Source organism: Ambystoma mexicanum, chromosome 3p (genome assembly GCF_040938575.1).
Source record: "Ambystoma mexicanum isolate Mex_15411 chromosome 3p, UKY_AmexF1_1, whole genome shotgun sequence".
NCBI lineage: Eukaryota > Metazoa > Chordata > Amphibia > Caudata > Ambystomatidae > Ambystoma > Ambystoma mexicanum.
The window spans coordinates 1,180,091,473-1,180,103,736 of NC_090925.1; the positions used below are offsets into that span (position 1 = coordinate 1,180,091,473).

General features: G+C 39.5%; 1 protein-coding gene across 1 annotated transcript in view; it reads right to left on the reverse strand.

Moving 5' to 3' along the window:
- Positions 1-3,752: 3,752 nt before the first annotated feature.
- Positions 3,753-12,264, reverse strand: part of LOC138581335 (C-X-C motif chemokine 14-like) — a 70,117-nt gene continuing 61,605 nt past the window's right edge. The window contains exon 4 of the mRNA XM_069652591.1: positions 3,753-3,941. Coding sequence (XP_069508692.1) covers positions 3,926-3,941 — 16 coding nt within the window. The 3' untranslated portion in view covers positions 3,753-3,925. The remainder of the gene's footprint in view (positions 3,942-12,264) is intronic.

Consider the following 12,264-nt stretch of genomic DNA (forward strand, 5'->3'; position numbering starts at 1 on the left):
TTTGGCTGCAACGTCTGAATTCTTCCGGACTGTCACATGACTGTGCCTGCGTGCAAGCAGCAGGTCTTTGGATCTAGAAGGGGGATTCTTTGTTAATTTGTGCATCTTTCCTTTGCTGTAGAAAATGCACTGGTATTGAAGGAGGGCGGCTCTCTATTTGGGGCTGTCTGTGCTCACGGGCATCACTGCCACACACACAAGTAAGTGCTGTGCATGATGCATTTACAATTCAACAATTTGAGGTCTAGAATTTGACATAGTTTTGCAATAGCTAAAGCACTGTCCAACCAATGTATAACTCATTGTAGCTGAGAAATCAAGAAAACTAAATGAGAAAGTAAGATTAACAAACATGAACCAATCTCCGGTACCTTCAAATTCTGGCTCATATTATTCAATAGAAAACAGAAGATCATCTCTATACGTGCTCTGCTATCTGCACACTCTTCTGTGCCATATATTGGGGTAGAGCAAAACCTAAAGGGAAATGAGTTCAATTGAATGATTGTTTTTTTAAAGCCCAATTCTCCTTGTTTGTGACTTGAATCATTTGAACACGTGCAAACTAGACACACTCATTGGTTTGAATCATGTTTAATCGCATTTAATCTGTATGAAACATGAATATCATAATAATAACCCATGAAATCAATTTGAATGGGAATAATAATAAAATGACATCCTGTCAGATAATCATCTAGCATTTAGGGAAGGGAAAGGAACGGTCCCTTAGGGCCTAAAGCTATATTGTATCTTGGCTAATTATGTGATAGTTTGGAGCTCTCAAGTCTACTTGGCTTTTATGGGTTTGAGTTCCGCTTTTGACTGCGTGGACAGGAGGCCCATCTAGTAAACTCTGGATGAAATGGGGATTCTAAGTCCAATGCTATGCATGATGGAAGCCTTAGATGAAGACTTCTTTTGTTTAGAAGGATAATTGAGCGAACAAGTCCTGTTCACTAAGGGAATTTAGACAAGGCTCTGTGCTAGAATCTCTTCTTTTTAGTTTGAATGCACATTCTCTTGCAAACTGCCTAGTTGCAGCTAAGGCAGATGTACTGTACTGTGGGGAGATTGCCAGTGCTAAACTATGCTGATGACATGATTCTCCTGGCAAGAACCTCAAACTCATTACAGACACTTGTCGAGGAACATGCTAAATATATGAAGTCAAGGCTTTAACAAGTTCCACTGTCAAGGTATTTGCGTTTCCTGGACTAAAAACAGATTCCATCCAATTGTGTTGGAAGGACAATGGCTGGGTTGCTGCTCTTGGTTTGATTATTCAGGGATGAGATTTAATAAGAGACTGGTCTGGGATGATCATGTTGTTAAAACAAGCTTCTGAGATGAGAGATGAGAGAGGTAACAGGCAGAATGTTGAGATTTGTAAGAACTAGGCAACATTATACGGTTGACCAAATTCTAAGAGTATATAAGGCTTGTGAGATTTGTGGTTTCATGAATTTTGAAAATTTACAAAAGGTGTAGAATGCTTTTTTAAACAATTAATTGATGGTTACTCCCTCTTCCTCAGTATATATTGTACACCTAGAAACTGCTTCCTGTAATCTTTGAGACCCATTTTAGTATGGCATGCTATGTGCACAGGGAAATATGGTATGTTAATTAAGATTTGATTAAGAATTTAATTTTTATGAATAGTTATCATAAAGTAATTTGGTTAGTTCATGTTAGATCCTTATTACATACATTATCCTTGAATACCTTTATGGATAACCATGAAACCATTATAAGAATGCCAAAACATTTTCTAAAGTTCAAAGCAGTGCAATTGTATGCCTGGCACAGAGATGAAGTGATGCTTTTAAAATATCAATTATGCACATTTTTACCACTTTCACCATTTGAGGGGGCAACAGGTTATATTTTGCTTGTGACCGACAAGTATTACCAACGCCAGTTTTAATATCTTGCATTTGAAAGCAGCGTCATGCAAATTGCTGAAGAATCACACAGTATATTCTAATGAAAGATGTTTATACAGGGAGAAGGAGGCTCTGTCCCATGTCTACCTATGCTCCCCTCTATATTCAGACATCAGAAAACATATTTTTCTTGAAATTCTTAGAGAAAGACGACTGAGCCATTTCTGATCTGCCTTGATGTTTCTACAAAGTTCAGGAGAGGTGGAAGTGATCTTCATCTTTGCAAGTTATCTGAGGGCTTCGCTAAGGAGAATTAAATTGATAGTGGGCAAAACTGGGGCACTACATTAACCTTATTGATATGAAATGCTTAATAACTATAGGGATTGCATTTGTTTCCCCTGATTAACTCATCCTCCTAATTAACTGTGTTTGAGATGGATTTTTATCATACACTGAATTACTTTTTGACAAGTGTCCACTATATTGCTAGCCTTCTTTTATACAACAATATATGGGTTTATATGGTTTTAAGGTGTTTTCGTAATTATATGATTGTGCTTACATTTAAGGGTTTCATAAATGATGCAAAATAAACTTGAATTGATGTTATGTGAATAACACAATAAAATCAAAAGCATTTAAGTTAAGATAAAAAACAGCGAAAAGTTTGAGCCGATGGATCCAACAAGTGTGCCTATCTAATGAATCTGTTTTTTCGAGTTTTGAAGGGGTTGAACTATAGGGCCTAATTTGAACCACTGCTGTGCCGATAGGTTTGAATGAGTTTTGATTCAACCAGCCATTCCCTACTCTAAAATAACTTCACTCATGCATAATTGCACTGCATTGAATCACAAAATTAATTAGACGATGTCGATTTAATTGGTTTTCCCTTCTTCTTGAATTACACAAGAAAAAGTGTTTCTCAGTATAACTTGAAAAATCAAAATGCACATTTTGCTTGCATTTGGTGACCCTGGGCAGTATAGCAATATAACACGTGCAGCATTAAATTATAAAAGGGCATATTGACCAGTAAGGTAGGGATTGCCTAATGAGAACAAAGGACAGCCGGTTTAGGGCGTAATGTGCGGTTTTTGCAGGCCATCTACATATTGCGTTATAGAATGTCACTTCTTCTACAAACTGCAAATTGCAAATCTCAATGGCCAATGTACTCACGTTGGCATCTAGCCTTCTTACACAAGTGTCGTATGTGTTTTTCCGAGAGTCCAAATACCAATCGGAGTGTCTGGCAATACCTAAATACATGCATGAACTTGAAACATACTCCAGAAGGCCTCTCTAAAAGCAAACTGCATCATACTCGAACAGCTCATCCACGTCAAAGTGTTTACTGCACATATTGGGACATATACAAGGGGAGAATGGATTAGAGTCTCACTCATATTGTGGTCTACTTGACTCTACCACCGAATCAGCTGTTTACACGCTAATTGTATTACTTTGGACATAAACCCCTGTTGAGTGTAGTGGCATTGTTATTAGTCTAAATGTTGCATAATTTTAACATGAACAGGAGAACATCACACTTGCTTAGCATAAAGTATGAGCACATTTAAAAAAATAACACATTAACAATAGATGCAATGTATGTCATACTCCACATAAAATACTCCAAAACTGTTTCATAATGTACTACTATTGTGATGTTGAGGATGGCGCTCTTGATTTCATTTGACGACTGTTCTTCATGCTGAACAGATTGTCAATCTCCAATGTCTCTTTGCAGTGTACCACACAACATACAAGTACCTCAAAAAGAATCAGTGTGTGCCTTCCCAGTTTCAAGGATAATGTACACAATACACATTGAAGATGAAAAATATAAAACACGTATGATCTCTAAAAGCCTCCTTTATCGGTCATATAAAAGTGAAAACTGACCATCAGTAAAAAAGTGCATATAATAACATTTATTTCTTGTCTGATCTCGGAGACAGCGTTCATGTTCTCCCAAGTCCAGTCAGAAAGTCTTCGGCTCACTCAATCGATTGTCCATGCATGGCGCCTCACTCTGCATATACCCTATAAAGAAAGAATGTACAGTTGTAATTGTGGTACCTGAAATCTTGTATTTATTAGTTTTTCTCTCTTTTTGGGCCAATTGAAAATACTGTTGGAGCCTCTGACCACTTGTGAAAAGTTCACATTGTGACATAATAACAGAAAGTGTGGGATACATATGCACACATATACCTATTTGAAAGGATGTTAATATTTTAGCACACAAAATTAAAACAAATATACCAGACATGGATCCCAAAGTATACACAGCTTGGCTACTGCCATGGAATGTTAATGGATGATATAACACGTTGAGCTAAATGTCATGGAACACAGCTGCTTACATCCCCTTGCCCAAATTAAAGAGCTTGTAACCCTCCCTGAACAGCCCCCGATTTATAAAAGTGAAAATATAAGCTTCCCCTTCTTGGAAGGGTGTTTCCCTGTAGGCTGTGATGGCAACTCGTGTTTAGAGAGGGTTATAAACTGTTTTAGGAGATTAACTGTGAATTACACGGAACTGTCCACATATTGTTGCAAATTGAAGCCAGGAGAATGTAGTCATCAGAGAAGAATTAGCAACAACTAATGGAATCAGAGGAATGAGGTTGGGGTGAGATTTTTGTGTGTATGTGACGAGGAAGAAACATCAGGGGACGGATAGTAGCTGGAGGAGGGACAACATTAGTCGGGTGCTGGATGGAGTGACAAGATCCAAAGAAAAGCAGGTGTCAGTGACTACTGAGAGCGATAGGTGGTATAAGCTGGGGCCAGGGAGTTCTTTGTGAACCTAGAGACTTAGGGAAAGAAAGACGATAGAGAAAAATAGGCACACCAAAGTAACCCCTCTCTGACTTTCACTGCCAGGTACATCCACTAACCCGCTGGCTCAACCGAATATAAGATACAGTGAGCTACAGGGGAAAGGAAAAAGCAAATCAGCCCAACACAAACCACTGCCACACAGGCACAAACACAAAAGACCATAAAAGAGCGGTCATTGCAAACTGGGGAACAGCAACCAGAAATGACTGGCTATTTCAACAGAGTGGCAAAAAGGGAAGCTGACATGGAACTGCATGCCCATACACACGAAACCCCCTGACCGGGCCCTCTCATCAACAATAGACAACAACTATTCACTATTGAATATGGTCATGGACCTTAAATGTGGCTCCCGGGGTGGGGAATGTATTTATTTATTTGCATTTGTATAGCACACTGGCAGCCCAGGGGCATCGAGGCGCTGTTAGAATTTGTTGGATTTTCGATTCTGGGGTTCGACAGGTGACTAGAGGTCTCTTAATTACACAGATACAAAAATAGTTACATAAAGATGCATGATATGCGTTTTACAGTAACAGACTGATATCATGTACATTTCATACAAAAAACTTGGTTTTAATGGCTTTGCGGAATGCTTGGTGGGACTCAATCATTCTTACGTGAGGTGGCAGTGCGTTCCAGTGGGTGGCGGCCTGGGTGGTAAAACTGGAGCCACCGGCACAAACCTTGCGCGTTTTAGGCATGACAATCATGTTGGAGCAGCACTTCCTTAAGGGTCTTGTGGCAGTATGCTTGGTGATTATTTGGGTCAGGTAGAGTGGAGCAAGTTCATGGAGACATTTGTGGGTGAGGGCATTCCAGTAGGAGAAAAAGGGGAAAATGTAATTTGAACTGTCCTCTCCACAACACCTGACCTAATTGCGCTCTTCTCTTCATCCTTCTCCTCTGAGATGCAGGACTCAGAACAAGACTACAGTGAAAGTGAAGATGATGAGAAATCCAGGGAAACTCCATTAGCAAGTATTACATGCTTAGTTCAGTAGGCGTTAATAAACCTTAGTGCAAATGTTGATGCCCTCCCATTAGCGATCACAGGCATCAAGACTGAGCAGGTAGGCCTTAAGCAACTAATGACCAACATAGTCCATGCTCTATGGCTCAACTACACTCGAACAAGAGCTTGAACTGTTCGGTAATGACGGACAAAGCACAAATGGTGGTTGTTCCAGAGCGGGATCGAGAAACTCTGCAAAGCATCACCAGGGCAAAAGAAAGAAGGTCTGGGGCACAAATTTTAGACATACATTCATCCCAAATGGCAAGCATGGACCGATCCCCACCAAAATCATCTGATGAGTGGGATTTTGAGGAAATCCATATTCCCCCGCAAAGTCACTCAGGAACGGCAGAAAAGGACAAGGCTTCCCAGGCAGCTGCCATAATGGCAGCAGCCTTTAAAATCAATAGGAGCCAGCCCAAGAAAAACAACTTTTACCTATGCAAGCACGAGGGACAAACCAGCCGAATAAGACAAAATCCCACTGTCACCAAATCTCAAAAACACTGGTGATAAATCACCAAGCGGACGGTTCCTACCGGGATACAACGCTGCAGGGTCCCATGGGCAAATGGGTGAAACCACCCCCTCATGTGCCTTTGGCAGAGAAGTAAAACTTGGGCAACCCTGCTGACTGCAGTGCTCTTTCATGCTACTCTGCAGGATCCGGAAATTTCCCTACTAGAAACTAGCCCCTCAAGGAAACCTCAATCGTGGCCAAGCAAAAAGTGCAAGCATTTTCTAAATTCGCCATGCCAATCGTCAAAAACGGTCTTGATGGTCTAAACGACCTAGGCAAATGAGTCATATTGGAAGAAACTCCTCCCACAACTGTTAGACCATTTTTAAAATCGCACCAATATTCTTGCACGGTTCATAGAAATATCACCCTTGCGAATAATCACATCAACTGACATTTTAGGAATTGAATTACCTAAAGTAGGCTGTGACAAAAATTGGGCCAGAACTACATTTCTGATGCCACTAATGGTCACATTGTTGAAAGCACAGATGGGGTTTTGGGAAGAATGGGGCTTTTCCCTCACAATTTGCCATAAGCAGAGACAACAAACACAGTCGACACATCCTTCACAAAATATCATAGCCTCAAAGCTGAGCACGAACATACTGACAGCTGAACATGCTGCATTAAAAGTACTATCAAATATATAATGACTGCAATTGGAGGTGCATACAGATGTGGAATACTGGGCCCCTGAGCGCGTCCAGAGAGAGGTAAATTGCGATTCCTAGGCCAGCCTATCATGGAACACTAGGGACTTTAGGTATTTTCTGTATAGCCCCAAGGGGTTGGCCATGTCGGTCTTAGGGGACAGATCTGAAGCTGCCAGATATCGATTATTGGCCATGCTCGATATTAGCCAAAAAATATTTCCCACCATATTGCTAAAATGTCTCAGCAAATGGGTAGAAGAAAAGGATATCCTCAAAACCTTTCAGATAGGCTTCAGGAAATCACATAGCACTATGAGTATTTTGCATTGTGCACCATTTTATGGCTGAGGCCCGGGAGGAGAAAAGGAATAATTTATATTGGAAGAAACATGAGCTTTGGGGGATAGCAGATCAACTGCTATGTTTTATCAAGGCAGTCAATATAAATACCTCAGTCTCAGTCTTCCTAAACCATCAAGTATCTCTAAGCAAATATTTCCGGACAAATTGGGGACTAAAGCAGGGCTGAGTCCTAGCACCCCTGCTCTATAACCTCTATGCCGCTGATATGAATATTACCCTCAGCCGTGAACATAATTTACCTCCAAAAATAAATGGATTGGCAGTGCTAAGCATGACCTATGCAGATGATGCAATCATATTTGACACCACTCCTATCGGTCTACAAAGGTCGGTGAATGTTCTAGCTCAATATATAAGAGACATCCATACGGAGATAAATGTAGCAAGAACAAAGATCATGTACCTGGCAGGCAGACTACCTAGAAAAACCCCATTCAACCGGAAACAAAATGGCAAATAGCTAGATGTGGTCGAGGAGTATAAATACTTGAGGTTCTCAATAAAGTGTAAACCATCAAACACATACCAGGGTAACATGCTTATGATAAAAATCTGGCGTACATGGCTGGCAGTAAAACACTACATAGCAAATCGGTGTGGCCATAACACTGAAGGTACGGTAGAAATATATCAAACATGCATCATACCAAGCCTAGAGCTTCTCTCCTTAAAACAAGGGGGGCTGGCTGGACCAAATTGAGGCACAAATTCTGTGTACTATAAATGTTCCTTCGTCCATTCAAGTAGAAGCCTTGTGATTGGAGTATGGTCTGGTATCATTGAGATCCATTTGGTATTTACAAAGAACACTGCTCTACTGCAAACTGACATCTCAATATGTGAACACTAAACCATTGATGACCTTAATGGGCAGGAGGCCAGTGGGGCTGACTGAAAATCGGTTTTGGAGGGAGATGAGACTGCTGTAATTACAGGTCTCAAGACCCTTAACCTTTCCCTTTCAATATTCACCAGTTCTGCTGTGGTTGATTCAACTCTAAAGAAGCAGTTGAGGACAGGGGATAGAATAAAAAGACTTGACCATCTAGCCTAAAAAAAAAAGATATAATGAATATTCACATCAGGCCTTTCAGCTCGATACACTCAGGCCTTACCTGAAAATGACCTGGCCACAGGGCTTTAAGTGTGTTATCCTATGTCTTTGACTGAATATCTCGCCCAGAGCTGAATATATTTGGTTTTGGAAGCGGATTCCAGTGGAAGAGTGCACTTGTCACCTGTTTTCCAAATATTTGGAGGATAGCCGTCCTTTATTAACTGCCTGCCTAGCTCTAAAACTTGCTTATTGGAGGCGCTACAAAGTACGTGTACATTTTGATGCCTAAATTGAGTCGGAGCAATTTTGGATCGCCTTGGTTGGCGCTGAATCGCTGGTAAGAACCTCTGGAGCCTACCATATATGGAGGGAGTCAATTAAACAAATTGAGGGGAGATTAAATCTGGAACAATCAGGATCTACCAATGAGCACTTCATATTAACTTATTCTTACCTATTCTCCTTTTTATTTATTTTAAGGTGTAAATGTAACTTCTTTAATCCAAATGCAATAATGTTGTAATAAATGTGCTTGCTGTTTGCATTCAAAACTAAATGCACAAAATATAGTATTTTTTTAAAAATAATAGTAATGTGTTCTTATTCAGTTTAAACATATTATGTGGAGTGTAAACTTGCACAGCGTAGTTAGGAAAAATGTACTCTCGCATACAATTTCTCAGTTATTTCTGTTGAATTAGATACCATTTCAAGTCAAATTGTAAGTTTCCCAATTCTGGACCACCAAAGAAAATTAACGTACTGTTGATTAGGAGGTATTCTTTCAATCAAAGTTTATTGATGGCCAAGTGTCATATTCTGACTTTCTCCACATTTGATATTGTTTTCCTAAGTTACACAATATGACATTTCATTTCAATACTAATGATAATGTTGTGTTTGTCATCAAAGTGACCAAAATATTATGACATGTTTAGAACAGTCATCCACCCATCATAATGCATGAATGTAAGTCTGTTCGAACAAGTGATACCCTTTCTGCATTTCATGTTTTTTCTATTTGATTAGCAAGACAAAAGGGACAGATTGCATTGTGGTTCGATATTGTATTTTGTGACAACCTGAATTTATATGTAACATTTTGGTGACATACCAAGTCTTGAGCTAGTGTCCACTTATGCTTAAATTAATTTGATCTGGAAATAAAAAACAAAATACTCTGGCAAAAATCTTGATTTCTTCTTATAGCTTGTCAGCTGAGTTTACCAGTGCAGTGGCAATACAATGAAGATTGCCCATACGTACAACGTAGGGTAGTCTTTATTCTAGTAAATACAAAGATGGCGAGCAATATATCCTGCCCAGAATATGCAGGATGAATTGTGATTATATATCTTGTTGTACTTTATAAGTAAACGCATATTCTGACCCTCAAGATTTTGTTCTCCTTGTTTTCTTAGCAGATGAACAGAAAGCGACATGAGTTATAGAAGAGAGATGCCGAACCAGCTAAGTTGCCCGGACTCAGCCTTCAGTGCTAGAAGTTCATTTGCGGGCTGTCGCCCTCTAAGGAAAGGAAATGAGAGGTTGTTAAGCAGTTCTGATTCATGGTTAAGAAGTTGTTTAGTTGCAAAGTTGAGGCAGAAAGTTCACTGTCTAAAGAAAGAGGAAAGGACCCAGGCAGGAAGCGACCCATAGCAAAGCTTGGCTGCTGATAGATGGATACAGAGGGCTCCAGAACTACCTTAGACTAGAGACTTATGGGGATTTGTAGTTCTTCAAAAACTCTAAAACCTTGAACTGTTTGCCCCATTTCGTTTGATTTAAGAGATGAAGCAAACCAAAACAAAATATTGTTCAGTTCATAGTTTAAGATGTGAAATGCTCTGAGTTGCAGAGTTAGAGAAAGCAAAGCATAATGCTCACTCCTATCTTGACATATAATCGTTTTAGTCTCATCCATTAAAGGACCCAAATTAAAGAATTGAGTGAACTTGGTTTGGGGTTGACTGTTAAACTGCAGTGAAGGGAATGTCGTCACATCAAATTTACTTAAACTTTCTCACCCCTCTACCCAAGCAAAACTCTATTTTCTTCAATTATTAATATTGGAAAACTTTATTTCTTTCATGAGTGTTTTGTTCATTGTAAAGGGTGTCTGTAATAATTATAGGAATGGACAGGTCCAATAAATGGCCCTACAAACATCTGAAAATGCTTTCTAAGAAGTGAAATGTATATCGCAGATTTAGGCAAATCCATAGTAGGGAAATTCTCTGTAAATTCTAAAAGTGCTCCCTGAAATTCGAATACATTTCTTGTCTTCAAAATTAATACTTAAAATTTGGGAAAGGCTGCAAAAAAGGACTCAATTGATGGAGTGGGAGAGGGAGTTGAGGCTAGAGAATGAATGAGCAAGAGGAACTGTAAAATGATAACAATTGTAAATGTACTTAAGAGGGGAGAGGTTATTCAACTTTGCAGCAAGAAAGATCATTCACTTTTTCCAACTGCTGCAGACTAGTTTACATCTAGTCAGGCTGATATAAGTCTTACATTCTTTAGAAATCGATATAATGGATGAGTGAAATCAAGATAAAACATGTTAACATACATCACCAAAGCCAAAAGATCTATCTTTATTAATATATACTTCTATGCCCAGCTAATGCCAATGTTTGCTCAATGATATCCTTGCATATTGCAATCATATGCCAACTGCAGCCTTTAATGTGCATATAATGCCATTATAAGTCAGGTGTGCACATCTACTGCCAGAATATGCCTTGGCTATGGCATAAACTAAGTCAACGTTTTCACTGCATGTTGATGCAGAATGGGGTGCTGCTAAAGGGGCTTTCCCTAGCACTACCTGGGACTAAGGGTTAAATCCATATGCTAAGATAGAATCACACATATTGACTTTAAATTCGCTCTATTCTCATATGTCACGCATGGTCATCATGTGCCAGATAATGCCTCACTTATTCAGTATAGCAGACCATGTATTATTTATTTTATAGGCCTGGCACACACCGCAGAACAATTTTCTTGTAAAGCTTGATATTTGCAAAGGCCCATTTGAGTGGACAGAGAGGGAGAGGAAAGAGATTGGTACATTACAAATAGAAACACGAATTGGGTCAGTTTGGGCAATAGACCTGCACATTTAGATGTTATCAAAATGATGTTTCATTTTCTCTGTAATAATGTGGGAGCAAGTTCCAGAGCAATGCACATTGAAACCTCTGAGGTGTTGATTTTGGAATCTGTGGAAACTTTGTAGAACTACGAGTGGGATTATGAGGACTGGAAAGTTCTTGATGGATGATAGCTCTCAAACACGCAATGCAATGATGACATGCTTGCTTGAAAATGGTCCATAACCGCAAGCCAGAATGTTTTCTCCTTTGTCTCAATGCAAAAGCCTAACATTATTTTGTGCCCTCTGCCCCTCCCAACTGCACTCTGTCTAACTCGGTACAGCTGCCCCCTTGTGATTACATAATTACATTATATTCTGCAATGATCACTGCCTTTTCCATTGTGGAAGCCCAGAGCAACCTATCACAAGTTACAACATTTAAACTGGAGGGTCTTATTATTTCCCCAATACCAACAGGACTTCATCCCTGAAACTATTGTTCAGGATACACTCAAAGAAGCAGTAAATGCAATGCTTTCCTCCATGAGCAGCATGGGGCCTAAGTGAGCCCCACTGGCTACCTATCATTAACCCTTTGCCACAATACAGCATACTAACTGCCCCCTGTCAACACCCTCATTGCTCATTGTTTGTCTGCTGGTTGCTAATTGTTTTGCCAGAAAATCTCATGAGTGAAGTAAATTGATTCCTAGAGTAGAGTTTACTGATTGCTCCTGAATATTTAACCCAATATTTTATTATAAAAAACAAATTACCAGTAAGTTATATGTCACCAATT